Source organism: Ovis aries, chromosome 3 (genome assembly GCF_016772045.2).
Source record: "Ovis aries strain OAR_USU_Benz2616 breed Rambouillet chromosome 3, ARS-UI_Ramb_v3.0, whole genome shotgun sequence".
In the NCBI taxonomy this organism is placed as follows: Eukaryota; Metazoa; Chordata; class Mammalia; order Artiodactyla; family Bovidae; genus Ovis; species Ovis aries.
In genome coordinates, this window is record NC_056056.1 from 4,647,985 (window position 1) to 4,666,056 (window position 18,072).

Below are 18,072 nucleotides of genomic sequence, written 5' to 3' on the forward strand. Positions count from 1 at the left end.
AGATTGCCAGGCCCCTGCCCTGGAGGTTACAATATGGCAGGTCTGGCATGGGGCCTGAGAATCTGCATCTCCAGCAAGTTTCCAAGTGATGCTGATGCTGCTGGTCCAGGAACCACACTTAGGGAGCTCTTGTGTTACATGCCGCTGCCCTTTACAACTGACCCCGTGGTTGTGAGCCATAGGGCCTCCCCAAGCCTGGCTCTTGAGTGCAGGGTGTTCTATCCCCACTGTGGGATAAAGGCCTTGTTCATACTGACAAGCACATGATCTGTCGAACAAACAAAGTATCTCAGTGTGGAACTGTTTTATCAACTGCAATCTAAACAGTTCCTGGGAATCAAAGACTGCTTGTACCTCCTATGATGGTCTTTTGCCTCCCCCCAAAAGGGTCCTCAAAACATTTCCTTCTCCAAAGCTGTGAGCAAAGAAATAACTCAGCAGGTCTGGACAGCTGTCCACACCCTACATGTTCCAAAGAAAAGTGTGGCCCTTGACTAGCTCCTGGGAGGTAACTTTGAGCCTTGGAATGGCCTGCCCAATAACAGTGTCTTGGTTTACTTGGAGCCGGAGGCCACTCCACATAGCTCATAATAAAGATGTGATTTATGGTGGGGGCCTTGGGCCATGTTGTATCAACATGACCTGTGGGTCAAGGAATTAGGGGCTGTGGTCAATCATATGGCCAGTCAGCCATGCCTATGCAATCAATTCCCAATGAAAACCTGGAAATCCAGGCTCGGGCAAGCTCCCCTAGCTGGGCTACTCCCCGTGTGTTGTCACGCATCATTGCTGGGAGAGTCAAGCACTGCCTGCACGGCTGCCCTGGGACAGGACGGCCGGAAGCTTGCAATGTTGTCTCTCAGATCCTGCCCTGTGCCCCTTTCTCCACTGCCGATTTTTATCTATGTCCTTTAATTGTAACAAACAGCGGATAGGAGTATAACAGCTTTGCCAAGTTCAGTGAGTTCTTATAGCAAATCACAGAGCCTGAAGGTGATCTCATGGTCCCCCCAGACACAAGTGCCCCTCACTCAGTTGGTGGGCAGCTACACCGTACCTCCTGAGTACCAGGCTTCAGCCCTAGTCCCACCATCTGGGCCCAGCTCTGCCCATTCTCTCCAGACTTCCCAGCCCTGTGGCCAGAGGTAGCCTGGGCTTTATGGAGGGCATTTAGCATCCACCATTCATCTCCCTCTATGGAAAAATACAAGCAGCCCCTTTGATGTAACACCAGGTAAGCATTCCAGGTGCCAAGTAATGTCCCAGGTACCAGGAAACATTCCAGGAAACAGGTAACATCCCAGAAACCAGGTAACATTCTGGGCATAAGATAACGTCCCAGGAATCAAGTAATATCCTGGGTACCAGGTAATGTCTCAGGAAACAGGTAATATCCTGGGTACTAGGTAAAATCCTAGGTGTCAGATAACATCCCAGAAACCAGGTAACATCTTGGGCATAAGATAATGTCCCAGGAACCAGGTAATATCTTAGGAACAAGATAATGTTCCGGGAACCAGGTAACATCCTGGGTACCAGGTCATATCTCAGGAACCAGACAACATCCCAGAAACCAGGTAACGTCCTGGGAACCAGGGAATGTCTCAGGAACCAGACAACATCCCAGAAACCAGGTAACATCCTGGGAACCAGGGAATGTCTCAGGAACCAGACAACATCCCAGAAACCAGGTAACATCCTGGGTGTCACGGAACATTCCAGGTTATCAGGTAAGACCCAGGAACCAGGTCGCCCCCACGGCCTTACCTGCCGGTGACCTCGATGTTGGAGATGGCATAGAAGTACTTGTAGAGGTTCTCCCGCTGCACGTAGGTGCCGCCCAGCGCCGGCCGCAGCAGCCTCATGCGCAGGTCGGTGAGGGTGAAGAACTCCTTGAGGCCCTTCGCGCTCTCCAGCCGCGTGTACAGGTTGTCCATGTTGCGCAGGTCGGGGCCGGCGAAGATGGCGAAGCGGTCGCGCACCTCGAAGCGCACGTGTTTCTCCTTCTTGGAGCCGGCCCAGCGCGAGTACTCCTCGGTGCACAGCACGCGGTGCGCGCCCGCCGCCGCCAGGTCGCGCGCCCGCCGCGCAGGCATGCCGAAGGCCTCCATGCAGTCCTCCGCGAAGAACTGGTAGGGCTGCCACGTCCGCCCGTTGTCCAGCGACTTCTCCAGGACCATGGCGGTGGGCCGGCCGTACTCGAAGGTGACAACCACGTCGTCCGTCAGCTCCACGCTCTTGTTCCACGAGAGAGTGATGTTGGCCTCCAGAGGGCTGGGGTAGCGGCTCCACGTGACGCTCTGCCAGTAGGTGGCCAGGCCCTCGTCCTCCCTGTCGAACATGAGCCGTGGCGGGTGGGCCAGGTCCGGGTTGGAGGCGTCACACTCGTTGCTGCACAGGTAGGGGTTCTCCTGCAAGTGGGGGGGAGGGGAGACCAGGGTGGGCGCTGGCTCCTCTGGGTGGGTGGGGACTGGGAGCCCGGGCCCAGCCCAGCCCCTGCCGGGTGCCCAGAGGTCTCAGAGCCTGTGCTCCAGGGTCTGGGCACCAGGAAGCCTCTCTTCCGAAATCCCTAAAACACACGCAGCTCTAGGGCTTTCCCAGAAAACACATCTGTTTCTACTCTAAGCACAGACAAGCAAGAAAGGCGGGAGCTAGTCACCGCTCCAGTACTGTCTGTGGCTCCCACGGCCTGGAGGATAAAGCCCTCTGTCTTTCCTGCAATGCCCTGACCTCCTCCCTCCATACCCGGGGCCGCCATTCCTGGCCTCCGACCTGAGTACTCCTATCCTCCGAACCTCCCGTGTCTGTGCCTCTGAGCCTTTGCAGATGGTGTTCCCTGTCCTCCCCGTGCCTGTCCACCCTCTGTCTGCCTCCAAATTCCTGCTCACACTCTTGACTCTTGAATTGCCTCCTACACAGCGACGCCTTCCCGACCCTTCGAACAGCACAATCAGTAGCCACAGGAGGGCAGTGGAAGAGGTCAAAGCCTCCTGGAGCCAGGCGCAGTGTCTCATTTCTCTCCCATTTAGTGTCTCACCTCCGAGGTGCATGGTGTGGGAGTGTTAGCTCCGTGCCCCAGATGGAGCCCCCCGGGCTCGGGAAGGCGGTAGCCCTGGCCCCAAGACCCTGTGAGGAGGAACAGGGGTCCGTCTGTCACAGGAGCTTGCTCTCTGTCCCCAGAGCCTCCCTGTCTGCTTCACCCACAGCCCAGGCACGCTGAGTGTTGACCAGTCCCTCTCAAGGAGGTGCATCTGGTGGCAGGTCCTTTCCGGGTCCCTGGCACATGCCTGCTGGGCCCTGTGGGGGACACTGACTGGGAAAGGCAGAGCACAGCTCCCGAGTGCTTCCTCTTCTCCCCACCCTGCCACTTCCGAAAGCTGGCAGCCCACTCCCAGGCCCAGCTGGCTCCAGCTGGGGCTCCCCTCCTTGGTAGTTCAGACCCCCCCCCCCCCGGGTCTGGTCCACCATGTGAGTTCACCCAGAGGCCTGAAGATCTAACACAGTGGTTGCCTGGGGTGGGAGAGATGAATGGGGAAGCCCAGGGGATTTTTAGGGCAGCGAAACCCTCTAGTACAATCCTGTCGTGGTGGAGAAATGATCCATCTGTCCAAACCCACAGAAATGAACAACACAAGAGTGAACATCACTGCCGACGTGGACTTGGGTTAATCACAACACGTCTGGTTAACAAAGGCGCCACGCTAACATGGGCTGTTAATAATGGGGAACTGTGTGGGGAAACGGGTCTTAGGAGCTCTCTGGACTGCCTGCTCCATTTTAGTAAACCTCAGACTGCTCTAAAAAGTAAAGTCTATTAATTAAAAGGAAAAACTGTCACTAAGAACCACATGCGCCCCAGACCAATTGCAGCCTCTTTTGATGAATATTTCAGGTCCCTGGTTTGCTCAGAAACAAAGCGGCTTGAATCTGAGTTAAAGCCTCACATTCTAAAATGAGGCATTCGGCTCCCGGGGGTGTGGGCGCCTCGTCTCCTGAGGGGCTGAGCCTGCATCACTGCAGCGACCTCAGGCCATCAGCTTTGAAGCCGTTCGTGGAGGGCCAGATCCCAGTACCCCCTGGGATCCTCGGTGGGCAGGCTGGCCCTGGGGTTTACTGAGGCAGGCTCCACCAAAATAGCTCTGTCCTGGTCTCCTGGGGTGCCCTGTCCACTCTACCTGGTCAGTCCTGGAGTTTTATGGCTGTAGCCACTTTCCCTCTCCTGGGTTTTTAGAGAACCATCCCTGATGTACCTTCTCCAGGAAGCCCGCCTTGCCTGATTCATCTTTGAACTTAGTTCCCTCGTCACGGAGTTGTTAGTGTGTTTATCTGGGCCAGTGTGGTGAAGCCTCCGTAAAGGGCCTGGGCCTCAGTGAACACTAGTGTGGAGTGAAAGTCGCGAGTCATGTCTGGCTCTTTACGACCTCATGGACCATACAGTCCATGGAATTCTCCAGGCCAGAATACTGGAGTGGGTAGCCTTGCCCTTCTCCAGGGGGTCTTCCCAACCCAGGGATCGAACCCAGGTCTCCCACATTGCAGGCGGATTCTTTACCAGCTGAGCCACAAGGGAAGCCCAAGGGATCATTATCATTGTCACCCTATTAATTAGATATTAATAGAAGATAATTAGATTAATAGTAATAGATCTCATAGTGAATGTTGAGAGTATTCCTGTCCACCCCCAGCTGCTGTCAATCAGCCACACCTCACCTCTACCCTTCTCCATCCCCCTGCCTACCCTCCCTCACCTCCCCTCCTCCCTGGGGTCCCCGCTGAAGACTGCTCCGGCCTGTCTGTCATCAGGAAGACGGACGTGGCCTGCTCTGCCGAGGGACGGGGTCTCCAACCTGGCTGCGGGCACTAAGCTGCCCTAACCTGCCGGGCCCGCCGGCCCCCCGCCCCCCAGCCCCAGGAAGCAGATGGTCAGAAACTAATGCATCAGCCTGTGTATTTACCAGCCCCACGCCTGCTGCGGAGCGGGCTTAATCAAGAGCGAGCACAATAAATAAATCCCAAGCCATCGCCAACACAATCCCCTCTCTCCTGTCTCCCTTCTTTCTCCCTCCGCCCTCCCACCCCAAGGTCTCGGAATTCCATTTAACCATTTAGGGAACAGGGGTGCCTCCTGCTGAAGGCGGCTTCGTGGCCCACGGACTTTCCTAAGCTCACGCTCTCCTTTTCCTCCTGTTCTGCACCAGGGAGGATTCCGAGGAGCAAGCCTGGGACGCAAGCCCAAGCCCCCGACCCTGAGCGTTGCGGCATCTGATGGCTGACGGCTCTGTGTGTGAGGGAGGGGCCGGCTGGAGGGCCAACTCTTGCCGGCCTCCTAAGTCTGCACATTTCCACTCAGCTCTATGAGATCAGATTAACTAATGATGAAACAAACCATCAAGATAAACTGGCCTAATACCAGGGAGAAAGAGCCAGCGATGTTTGGGGCACACCCTTAACTTTTCAGGAAAACACCGGAGCCATCCTTTGAAATTATCAAATGTAGTAGTCATTTGTTTCTTTAGACATCTCATGAGTATCCCCCACCCCCCACACACAAATCTTACCCCTGATTGAAGGCCTTGGGGTTTGTTACAGAGAAGTGTAACACATCACATTTTCTACTCAGGGGACTCATGGAGCCCCATCTCTCCAGTTAGGAACCCCTGTTCTGGGGTCAGACAGTTGGTTTTAGGGTCTGAAAGCCTTGGGCTCAGTCTCAGCTCAATCCTTTGAGACTCATCCCATATCATGTGAGATAATCTATATGAAATGCCTAGAAAAAGTCCCCAAATGGTAGCAGTTATTATTAAACAGTAGCTTCATGTACACGAGGTTGAGGGCTTTCTCAGCAACCTTCCCCCACCCTTCATGGGGAAGCCAGGAAGTTCACACATGGACTCCAGTGGGGACTGCAGGCTTGAAAGAGTGTGGGGATTATGACAGTCACTGAATGCCCACCATGGGCCAAGAGTGGGCTGGGCCCTCCACATCCAAGCTGGCCGCATCCTCCCAGCACCCCAGGAGGCAGGTCACCTCCATTTCCCAGACGAGAAACCATGATTCTGCCAGCCCCAGCATCACCCATCATCTCTGGACCCTGCAAGCATCTTAGCGAGAAAATTCTGGGGAAACTGGGCTCGTCCATCTCTACAGACACACGAAGGCAAGTCACCTGCATGGTGGGGCAGCAAGAGAGGTGAAGGGCGAGGGGAGGGTAGCCAGCCTGGACACCAGCACCAGGTGAGAACTGGGTGGAGACCAACCACTTCATACCAGGCTTTTCATTGAAGAAACTTTGCAACTATCTCTTAATGCTTTTGCTTCTGTGATATATATATATATATATTGTACAAAGAGTGCAGCTGGAGTCAAAGGCGAGGTTGTAAACAGCAGAGAGAAGCTACCAGCAAGACATATACCATCAAGTGGGAAAGCTGACTGTTAGGATAGCAGGAACAGAGGTGACCTGCTTGGAGGATGTCTGGCTACTTGGGCGCCCAAGGAGCCCATGGATGGGCAGTCACTGGAACCGTGACCAAGTCTTAGGAGGAAGAATAAGCAGCTTCATGCAGACTGGTCTTCCCATCCATCATGTTGGGACTAAATCACACCATTGCCGGATGCTGCCAAAGCTGGTTTGGGTCCTTGCAGAGCAGTGGTGGGGTGGGAAGGGCTTTGCCCTGGGAGCCGGGAGGACAAGTGCAGTGGCCTGGCCTCTCACGGGCCACTTGATGGGAGTCACTCCGTTGCCGTGAGCCCAGTGGACTCCCCACCTCCGCCCCCACTGCAGCCCAGACCTTGGCACTCCCTGAGGACTCAGGGAGGCTTGTCCAGTGAAGGGAAGTCCGGTGAGGCTGAGAATGCTGACTTCAAGAGTGGCCCTGAGGATTATTCCGGGTTCCGTGTGGCGAGCACTTCATGGTGGCCAGGGCTCATGGGCAGCGGGTGTAGGGAGCGTGTCCAAGGGCAAGCCACGGCCACACTAAGCCCTGCGTGTGCTTTATCCTGGATGACGGGGTCCTTTCGCAAAGGAAGGGGACTGAGCCACGTCTCAAGGTCACAGAGCTCCACAGTGGCCAAGGCGGAACAGGAAGCCAGGGTGTCGGGCTCAGAGACAAGTCAGGAAGCATGTCCCTCCCCCGAAAGGAAAGGCCGCTGGCGCCCCAGGCCTCCGCCTCTCCCCCGGGACTCGGACTCGGGTGCCACTGAGGCGTGTGGGCGGCCCCAGGGAACAGTTTAGCAGCTGACGGATGTTTTTTGAACCTGTCTGCCAGAGTTGCTGGCTGAAGTCTCACCCTTAGCCCATCAACCTCAGCTGGGGCTGGGGCATCTCTGGGTGGGAGGCTGGATTTGGGCGGGGCGGGGGAGCTGCCAGGGAGACCCCAGGGCCAGGAGGGCTGGGGCGAGGACACAGAGCATGGAGGTCCCGGGAGGGATGCTTAGGGGAGTCAGAGCAGCACAGAGCCGAAGCGGAGGGGAGCCGACCCACAGTGGAGCTCGTCCCACCCTCCCCTTTGGATGATGCTTCTAGAACTTTGGGGGTAAACTCTCTGGGGCCTGGGGGCTGACCCCTGGGGTCATGGGGTTGGGATCCTGGAGACGATCCCTAGCCCCTTGTGTGAATTTGGGTGGGGCTTGGCCCTGTCTGTGCCTCAGTTTCCCTGTTCACAAAACGAGCTCTGACTCTGACCTCCCCAGCCCCAAGTTCCTCAGCGGGGAGGAAGGACGCGGAGGTACCCGCCACCCCCTCATCCCAGGGATAAAGCCAGGGTCCCAGGGGAATTCTTCTTAACAAATTATTTCCTATTTATTGGTAAGAAAAGTTGCAGCGGGGATAAATTATTAACAAATCGGAAACGGAGATTCTGTTGGGAGCTGGTTCTAATTCTAGCTGCCCTGAGGTCTCTAATTCTCTTCTCCCTCCCCCAGCTCCTAACTCGCCTGCCCCCCCCCACCCCACTTCTCGTGTGGTTTCATTGATCCCAGTTCCGCCTCCAGCTGCCCCCCACCTCATCCTCCAGGCTTCTCTCCCATCCCCTTTTTGGTTTCCTTTTCTGAGCAAAAGCCCTGGACAGCAGCAAGGTCACCCCTCCCTGCTCGTGAATCAGCGGAAACTGACCCGCGTGTTATTTCAGAGCCTGAGCAGCAGCTGGCCCGGGCAGCGCCTCTTGAGGGTTCAGGTTTTGCTTCTCATTGGTGCCATTTCTTCCCAGCCGGTCTGTCACTCAGGCAGAGGAAGGCATCTTCCTGGAGCTCATCCATCCTGGCAGAGAGTCTCCAGAAGTCCCAGTGATGCCTCATCCCCAACCCAGACCCTGATCCCAGGCCAGCCATGGTGGGCATCTCCTGGTCCAAGGTCCGCTCAGACCCAGAGGCTCAGGCCACCTCCTGAGCCCGGCCAGGCCTGGCCATAACCAAGGAAAAGCATCTCAGTTCTGCAGAGATGAGCCCTCCACTCTGCTCCTGGCCCCCTTTCACTTTAACGCTGCCCTCATTTACCTCCTTCCAGAGCCTTCTGTGATTGAGACTAGACTCTGGGATGCAGGGGCCAGGTCTGGCTCACCCTTGCCACTCCCGCCCCCAGCCCTGATTTGATAAATATTCCAAAAACGCGGCGACGATCCTTGACAGCTGGCTCTGAGGATGGTATCGGTTGAGTAGTTATTCAGCGTGCCCTCCCTAGCTCCCTCAGAGCATTCAGCACCAGGGAGGAGGGCGTGGCTACCGAGGGGAGTGGGAAGTGGCCCGCCCAGGTGCTGTTTTAGCAGCTGGGCAGGAGCCTGGTTTCTCAATGTCCCTCCTCTCCCCGATAGACCCAGCTAGCAAGCCTTTCTGATGACCTGGGGCATCAGGCCGTCCTGGTGGACAAGTTGTCCCTGAGCTGGGCAAGGATGCAGTGCCAAACACCCCTTCCCACCATGAGGGACCCAGGACGACCATCCATCAGCCGAACAGCCAGAGGGGGCTGGGTGGGGTCTTGCCAAGGTGCTGCCCTGGCCAGACAAGGGTTAATCTCTCCAGGAACTCAAAATTGTATTCCTTAAAAAAAAAAAAAAAAAGATATACTTCACTTGGTCCTGGGCATATGTAGATTCTTCCCACGGCCAGATTTCTAGGAACGTTTGGGGTGGGAAACTCTATTCCAGCTGGAGTGCCTGGGGTGATCCCTGTGGGCCCCCCACAGTCACCTTCTGCATCCCGGCGCCTCACTGGGTACCGCATGACTGACCAGATCCACGTGGGCATCTCTCTCAGACGAGGGATGGCACCTCCTCATTTGCATAACCCTCACGACAGGGAACTCATTACTATAAAAAGCAGATAGGCCAATCTGGACTGCTGGCTCCTTAGAAAGTTGGGCGATATATTTTGACTCGCACTCTGCATATTTGCTTCGCTCTAGACCCCCTGTCTTCTATGCATTTATCCTCGTTTTCTCCGGTTATGCAGTAAACAGTTTCTAATTGATTAGAGAAAGGAGAGTGAGAAGCTAGATTAGCCCAGGCCCTCCTCCTCCCCCATGCTAGGAGCGCAAACGCTTTCCCACCAGGGCCAGCGGGCGGCTCAGCTGCTCCTCCCCGCGCACACAGACTCCACCTGTTCATCCAAGGAGCCGCCTGCCTGGCAGCTGCCCGGGCCTCCCTCCGTCCTGCCAGCCCACCCCCACTCCCCATCCGAGGCTCTCACCACCCAAACAGCCCAACGCTTTTGTTGAACGCTGTTTTTAAAAAGTAAATAAAAAGTACATCAGGAGAGAGGGAACGACAAAAGAAAGAGGTAGAAAGCAGGGACCGGGTTGGGGGAGGGTGGGAGGGTGCAGAGAGGCAGAAAAGCTGCATTCAGAGAAGCTGGGTGAAGTGCATTATTGATTCAGGACTTAGAAAATGCTTAGAGCCAGGGAAAAGCGTCCTGCTCTTTAAAAGCTTGTGCAAAGCAGAAGCTAGACACCGGCAGCCTTCCCAAAGAGGGCCTGCTCTGCTGACATGAATATTTTATCACGGAGGGGGAAAAAAAATGGCCTGGAGGATTCAATGCCGGGTGATGGTGGGGGGCAGGGTGGCCCCCTCCGAGGGGCCAGGCTGGGACGCCCAGGGTAGCTGCCCTCCCCAGACCCTAGGGTCTTGCAGAGCCCCTCTCTGGCTCTCTGCAAGGTGCCCCTGGCTTTCCTGCTGAAGAACTATGGGGCCCAAAAGAGGCCCAGGAATGGTGGGGACACCGGCTGAAACAGGGGAGCCCGGGAGGGTCCAAGTGGGTTGAGGTTGAACGTTCGTTGAGCCTGGCAGCCCCCGCCCCTAAACTTTGCCCTGTCCATCCCCTGCCCTTGGCCTCCCCACCCCCACTCGATCTGGAGAAACACCTCCTCCTCCCCCCAGTTTCAGCTCCTGTGACACCCCAGAGCATTCTCTCCATAAATTCCAAACCCAAGCTGGTCCAGGCATGGAGACCAAGATTTTTTGGGTGAAACTTCCTTTCCTCTAGTCTCGTAATTATTTTCAAAAGGGAGAAACGGAGGCACCAATAGGTTAGAAAACCTATTCAACATCACTGTGCTGAGAAAAGGGCAGAATTGGGGTTAGAAGCTTGAGAATAATAGACCCTGTCGAGAGCCCACTGTGCTATCTCCTGCTTCCCTGGTGTGGAGCCAGTCCTTGGTTTAGGGAAGATGAAATGAACTTTGTGCCACGGATGTCTTTGTCTGCAAAACGTATACAGGACTTCCCTGGTGGTCCAGTGGTTCAGAATCCACCAGCCAATGCAGGGGACACGGGTTCGATCCCTGGCCCAGGAGGATCCCACATGCCGGGGAGCAACTAAGCCCGTGTGCCACCAGTACTGAAACCGAGCGCCCTAGAGCCAGCGCCCCGCAACAAGAGAAGCCGCCACAATGAGAAGCCCGCACGCACAACTAGAGAGCAGGCTCACCTCCCCAAACTAGAGAAAGACCCTGTTCAGCAACGGAGACCCAGCACACTCTAAACAAATTTAGAAAATTAAAACACAAGCAAAACTCTAACAGACCATTTTATGATCTTATTGAAGCCAACTTCCCACCTTATTTTGGATCCTCAAGTTTCCCCTTCCTTTCTTGAACCTTACTGGCTCAGCCTGGCCCATCTGCATCCTTTTGTCCAAAGCTCCTCCCCTACCCTCCTCTGCAGGTGTCTGCCAGCCCTCCCTTCCTCCGACAACACCCTGGCCGGCCACCGTGCCCTTCCCTGAGACGGGCATCTCATCAGCCTTCCTGGCCGGCCACCGTGCCCTCCCTCGAGACAGGCATCTCATCAGTTTTCCTTAGCAACTTCTTTGATTAATCATGGTGTGGCCCCTCCCCACTGTGTGCTCTGTGAAGGCAGGCCAGGGCCTGTCACGTGCAAGATGCTTAACTAAGGTTTGCAGAGTGACTCCCCCTCCCTGGGTCGCCTCTCTGGGTCCTTCGTGCTGGGAAGGTGGTGTCAGGAGTAGACGCAGCGCCCAGACGGATGGGACCTGCCTGAACCAAGAGCCACAAATCAAGGCTTCCTAGATTTCTTCTTGTTGGTCTCTGAGGAGTCAAGAAGTGGCCAGGTAGAGGAAAGAAAAGAAGTGGCTGGGTTTGCCCCACCCCCTGGCACACCTGGACAAATGTATTGCTCTATGGATGAAGCCCTGGGTAGGAATGGAAGTGGAAAGGCTGAGCCAGTAAGGTTTCATTCATTCACTCCTTCACTTATTCAACAATAGTCTCTAATGTCCTCTGTGTGCAAGATGGCCCTGAAGAAGCGGTCATCAGAACTGGCTGTCCGTCAAAATCCTTGGGAAGGGGAGTGGGATAAGAATATTTCTGGGCCCTAAGACTGGAAATTCTGCTCCAGATTGAAAGTGAACCAACCTACCAACCAACCAATTAAAACCTGCGGCGGTGACTCAGATGCCTGGCCAGGTTGGGATGCCTGGTGCAGCTGATCCAAAGAAGGGCTCGTGAACAGTGATGTCAGCCCACCTGTCACCATCACCCCTGCTTTATAGGTGAGGGGACTGAGGCCCCCAGAGGTGAGGCACTGACTCAAAGTCATACCTGCAGTAACCTGGGCACTTTTACCCCTTACAGAAGCATTTTAAAATGTTTATTTATTTGTGAGGCTGCAAGGGGTCTTAGTCATAGCATGTGAGACCTTCGATCTTCCTTGCAGCAGGTGGGATCTTTAGTTGTGGCATGCGGGATCTAGTTCCTTGACCAGGGATCAAACCCAGGCTCCCTACATTGGGAGCCCTGAGTTTTAGCCCCTGGACCACCAGGGAAGTCCCCCTTGGGGAGCACTGACCACTGTGTTGTGACCTCCAGAGTATGGCACAGATGACCAACCTGGAGGGGAACTGGCTAGGAGGGTCAGGAAGGCTTCTGGAGGAGGTGGGATTTCAGAAGGACAAGCCCAGAAGGATGGGCGGACTGGATAGGGACGGGAGGGAGGAGGGAGACCCGCCCGGGCTGTGAGGAGGGTGCCCTATGTAGCAGGAGGAAGCGAACATGCAGGAGCCGCGGGGAGAGAGGGGTTAATGAGCTGGGCTGGACCACGAGCCTGGTGGGGAGCTGGAGACAAGGCCAAAGGGGAGGCCTGGAGCCAGCGTGCAGCCTTGACATTTAGCAGCTGCAGGGAAAGCCCTGATTCTGGCTGGGCAGCCTCCTTCCAGAAAGAAAGGGTAAGAACCTGGGAACACAGGACAAGGCAGGAGCCAGCACCCTGCAAGTCCCAGGAAGCCAGAGCAAGGATGGGGTGCCCGAAGCTTGGATGCAAGGAAAAATTCCGAGAGCAACCTCTCTCCCTCTCTGGTCTTTGAATTAAAAAAATAAAAAATGAAAAAAGATGCTTAAGATTGAAAGACAAGATGCTTATAGCTGGAAGGGAACCAGTGTGGTCCTGGGCAAGACTGAAATTTGGTTCTCAAACTTGGCTGTATCCTGGGACCACCTGGGAACCTTGAATAAATCCTTAGCCCAAGCCCACCCCAGAGACTCTGCGGTAGGTGGTGAGGCTGCAGTCCCAACAGGTTGAGGGGATGTTAAGAGCCCCCAGGCGAGTCCACTGACTGGCCCAGCTGCGGACCACTCCAGTGGTGGGGGCCCCGGACAGAGCCAAAAGTCTGCACAGCTCCCTGGGCCCTGCCTCCTCCACTCCTCTGGAGGCCCAGCTGCCCGTCTGGGCTTGGGGCCTTCAGGAAGGCTGTCCCGAGGGTCAGGGGACATGGAGCTAAAGGAAGAGAGCCCCACACCTGAACCTCCATTCCTGCTGTGAGAACACCCTGACAGTGGTCCTCAGGCTGACTCACCTGGGGGCACCCCAGACAAGGCACATCAGGCCCTTGGGGGCAGGGTCCCTCCCAGAGAGTAACCATCAGGCCTCCCAGGAGACTCCCATGTGCAGCCAAGTTCGAGGCCAGAAGACCCTGCGATGGGACGTTTCTCCATCATGGGGCGGCCCCTGGCTCCCCGCCCCACTTTCCTTCCCTTCCTCGCGCCCCCTCCCCAGGCAGGGAGGCGGCCAGTCCCTTGGGGACCTCAGGTGGGAAGGGGAGGGCTGCCCGGGACAGGCAGACGCCTCGATTCCTCTCCTCCCCGACACTGCACTCCCCTCCACCCTCTATTTTTAGGTCCATTATTGTCCATTCTTGGGTGTTTTTTTTTTTTTTTTTCCCACTCCTTCCCCAGAAAAAACCAGATCAGATTCCTCCAGGCAAAGCTATCTCGTCTCCCCCGGAGCTGGTACGTGGGGGCACGCATGCGGCCAAATAGACAAGAAATAAGTGAATTATCAAATAAGTAGATTAGCAGACTCCGTGGTGTCTCAGAGGACAGGCGGGGTGGGCAAAGGCTCTGGTCCCTCCTCCCCAGCCCTCCTTCCTCCGGCAGCCAGGGCGCTCTGGGGGAGCAGAGGCAGACAGGGACCGCATACGCCCACGTGTACGTGAGCGCACACACATAACAACCACCTCAGTCTAACCGGGAGAGAGACTCAGCGCCTCAGGGCAGCTAAGCAGCCTGGCTACGAGCCAGGCACTGGGGCCAGGCAGCTATGGGTGGAGGCGCCAGGCTCCTCTTCTTAGAAGCTGTGTGACTTTGGGCAAGTGACTTAATCTCTCTGAGCCTCGGTTTCCTCATATTCAAAATGGATATAAATATAGGATCTGTTCTTAAGTGTCCCTGGAGGGTTCAGTGAGCTACATTAGGTCAAGGGCTCGAGATGCAATAGACACTCACTAGCTGTAAGCTGTTGCTGGTCTGAGGAGCTTCCCAGATGGCTCAGTGGTAAAGAGTCTGCCTGCCAGTGCAGGAGATGCAGGAGACACGAGTTCGATCCCTGAGTCGGAAGGATCCCCTGGCGAAGGGAATGGCAACCCACTCTGGTATTCTTGCCTGGGAAATCCCATGGACGGAGGAGCCTGATGGGCTGTAGCCAAGGGTCGGACACAACAGAGCAACTGAGCATGCACGCGGCTGGTCTGCAGACGTGGATCCAGAAGATGCTCAGACAACAGACCCAGTCAGCCGAGAAGACAAACGGCAGTTTTCTGAGTTTAAGGGCTCCCAGAGGGACCACAGGGGCCCAAGGGTGGACTCAGGGTGGTCTGGGGCGCCTGTGAGATTTGCAACTGTGTGTGTGTGCATTGTTCTAGGAAGAGCACCCTGATTCTCAAAGGGGCTGTGACCCCTCCAGAGTAGGAGGCCCTGCCCTGGGGTTTGGGGGCTGAGGTATGGTGGTGTCCCGCCTTTGTCCACCCGCTCTGGGTTCCACGTGCCTGGGATGTTACTGCTCTCTCCACACCTCCCCGTCTTCCTCCCTCTAAGTATCAAAGTCCCAAAAGCCAGAAGCAGACTCTGGGGATGCAGTGTGACCTGGAAAGTGGATACACAGACCCCCTCTGGGGAAGGCAGGGAATTTACATCCCAAAGTGGGGCAAGACCCGAGGGCACCCAGCCTTTGGAAGTCAATCCAGTGTGGAGCCCAGACCCAGCATGATGCTGGCCCCAGAGCCGTTGGCCAGGGATTCTCGATCGTGCCTGGGGCGGGGACAGGGGGTGTGCCTGTGGCCTGCTGGCTTCTCCTTCCGCTGTCACCTGCCTTTGCCAGCTCTAGATGCCCCAGCCGGAGGGGACAAGTCAAGGACCTGCAGTCCCCCGAACGGGCATCATGAGTTTTCTGTGGGCTCAGGTAGAGGGGGCGCTGCTGCAGCTGATGAAGGGGCCCAAGGTTACCCAAGGCTCCATCTCTCTTTCACCTCCTTTTCACCTTTAGCCTGACCACAGATTTCTGCTACAGCTGAGGGGCAATGCCTGGGTCGTGTTTCATTTCCTTTTATTTCCCTGGTTAACACTTGGAGTCGGACGAACAACTTAGGCAGCAGAAGGAGCTGGAATGAGGGACTGAGGGGGTCCAAACAGTCCCAAAACCCCCAGGACAAACTGCTGCGAGAGAAGGGTGTCTGGTCTTTGAAGATGGGGCTGGGGCCCTTTAATAGGAGGGGGCAGCTCTGAAAGCCCCAGGCGTAGATCTGAGGGGCCCATAAACTTGGATTTAATTCCTTCCTACCCATGAGACCTTGAGAGGTGAGGTGGCCCTTCCAGGGCTGCACCTTGGGACCGTGGGTCCCCGCAGACAGCCGGTCAGACTTTCGACAAGGCAGCATGGGACAGTGGCCAGGGCCCCAGAGACAGGTCCTGGCCTTGTTAATGCTGTGCAAACTTGGGTAAGTCTCTGCACCTCTCTGAGCCTCCCTCTCCTCGTTTGCAATATACCCACCCCAGTGTTGTGGACAGACACAAATGCTACGCACAGTGCTTTGCAGGGTGCCTGGAGCATAGGGAGGTCTCGGGAAATAGCAGACTAATCCTGCAATATGGGGCTGCTGCTGCTGCTGCTGCTAAGTCACTTCAGTCATGACCCCATAGACAGCAATATGGGCAGGCAGTAAAAACACTAGCAGGTGGTGAGACACAAGACCCACGAGTGTGTCCCCGGCTCTTGGTTCCTGAAGCTCCCCCTGAGGGCTGGGCCACACACACCCTGCTCCTGATGGTGGAAAGCGGCCACCGAGGCTGACTTGGCGGTGATCCCTGACATTCTGCCCAGCAGCCTGCCTCCCGCCCTGGCCTGGCCCGCCTGCCACAAACATCCCCTTCCGGTCCACCCTCCATGGCGCTGCCACAGCAAGAGCCATGGCTTGTGGGCGGGTCAGGGCAGGGGCCTTGAGAAGCCCCGAGGCCTGTGAGAGCCGACTCTGAGCAAGACTGGGTCATGGGAGGCTGCACCCAGGCAGAGAGCTCACACCTTCACAGGCCAGAGAGCAAACTCTGACCTTAAGGCCACTCCCGCCCTGAAGGTGCCGCTCAGGCACTTCTTGGGAGGCCAGCCACCAAATGCTGCCACAGCAAAGACCCAGCACCAAGAAAGGCCAAGAAAAAAGAAAACTCGATGACAAACAAAAAACCCCACAGGGCGCATTCCAGAGAGTGAAAGATGATCTGTAGAGTGGGGGAAATATTAGCAAATCACACACCTGATAAGGATTTAGTATCCGGAATATATTAAAAAACACATACAACTCAGCAACCAAGAGACAGCCCAGTGAAAAACTGGGCAAAAAGACTTGAATACACGTTTCTCCAAAGAAGATGTACAGATGGCCCGGGAGAACACGATACCAGCATCATTAGCAGAGAAACGCAAATCAAAACCCTAATGCAACACCACCTCACACCAACCGGGTTAGCCATCATAATACAAACGAAAACTGGAAAGTTACAAGTGTTGGCAGGGACACAGAGAAATTGGGCCCCTTGTAACAGTGCTGGTAAGAATGTAAAATGGTGCAACTGTTCTGGAAGACCGTTTGGCAGTTGCTCAAAAACGTAAATCTAAAATTGCGTGCGTTAGTCCCTCAGGCGTGTCTGACTCTTTGTGGCCCCGTGGACTGTGGCTCGCCAGACTCCTCTGTTTATGGAATTCTCCAGGCAAGAATACTAGAGTGGGTTGCCCTTCCCTTCTCCAGGGGATCTTCCCAACCCAGGGATCAGACTCAGGTCTCTGGCATTGCAGGCAGAGACCATTGGAGCTACCCAGGAAGCCCAATATGACCCAGCAATTCCCCTCCTAGGTGTAGCCCCAAGAGAAATGGAACCACATGTCCACACAAAAACTTGTACATAAAGCTTCATGACAATATTATTCACAACAGCCCAAAAGTGGAAACAATCCACATGCCCACCAACTAACGAAGGGATAAACAAAACGTGGGAGAGCACGCGATGGAATATTACTCAGCTAGAAAAAAAGAACACGGTACTGGTACAGGTGAAGCTCCAGAACATGATGCTGAGTGAAGGAAGCCAGATTAAAAAGTCACACCTGGTCTGATTCCATTTAAAGGACGTGTCTGGAATGGGCAAAGGCATGATGTAGGAAGCAGACTAATGATTGCCAAGGGCTGGGGACAGAGGGATGGGGAGCGGCTGCTGATAGAGATGGGATTTCCTTTCAGAAGATGATGAGAATCTCTTGGAAACAGAGATGTTGGTTGTGCAACGTTGTGAGCGTGCTAAATACCACTGAACTGAATATTTAAAAACGGCTAAAAAGGCAGATTCTATGTTATATATATTTTACCCCAGCTTTAAAAAATGGATGGTTAATTTCAAGTTATGTGACTATCATCGCAATTTTTTTTTAATTAAAAAATATTCTTAAAGTGCCTCCATCACAAGAAAATAAAATTGTAACTGTGACTATGTGGTGATAGACAGAAACTAGAGTGGTAATTCTTTTGTAATAGCTTTTTGTTTTTTTGGCCACATGTGGGATCTTAGTTCCCCAACCAGGGATCAAACCCATGCCCCGTGCATGGGAAGGGCAGAGTCTTAACCACTGGACCACTAGGGAAGTCCCTCTTTTGCAATGCGTACCTATGTCAAATCATTCTGTTGTGCACCTAAAACTAATACCACGTTCTATGTCAATTACACCTCAATTAATTTTTTTAAAAAGAATTTAGAAGCCGACACCAAAGGGAAATGATGTGATGTGCAATTATATCTTTAGCACTCAGCTT

At 54.9% G+C, this 18,072-nt stretch overlaps 1 protein-coding gene across 6 annotated transcripts in view; it reads right to left on the minus strand.

The window, feature by feature from the left end:
* The window catches only part of NTNG2 (netrin G2), a 70,750-nt gene that overhangs the window by 39,357 nt on the left and 13,321 nt on the right, over positions 1–18,072 (minus strand). For all 6 annotated transcript variants that reach the window (XM_042248033.2, XM_042248032.2, XM_027966244.3 and 3 more), the window contains one exon: positions 1,768–2,411. In XM_042248033.2, the coding sequence (XP_042103967.1) occupies positions 1,768–2,411 (644 nt within the window). The remainder of the gene's footprint in view (positions 1–1,767; positions 2,412–18,072) is intronic.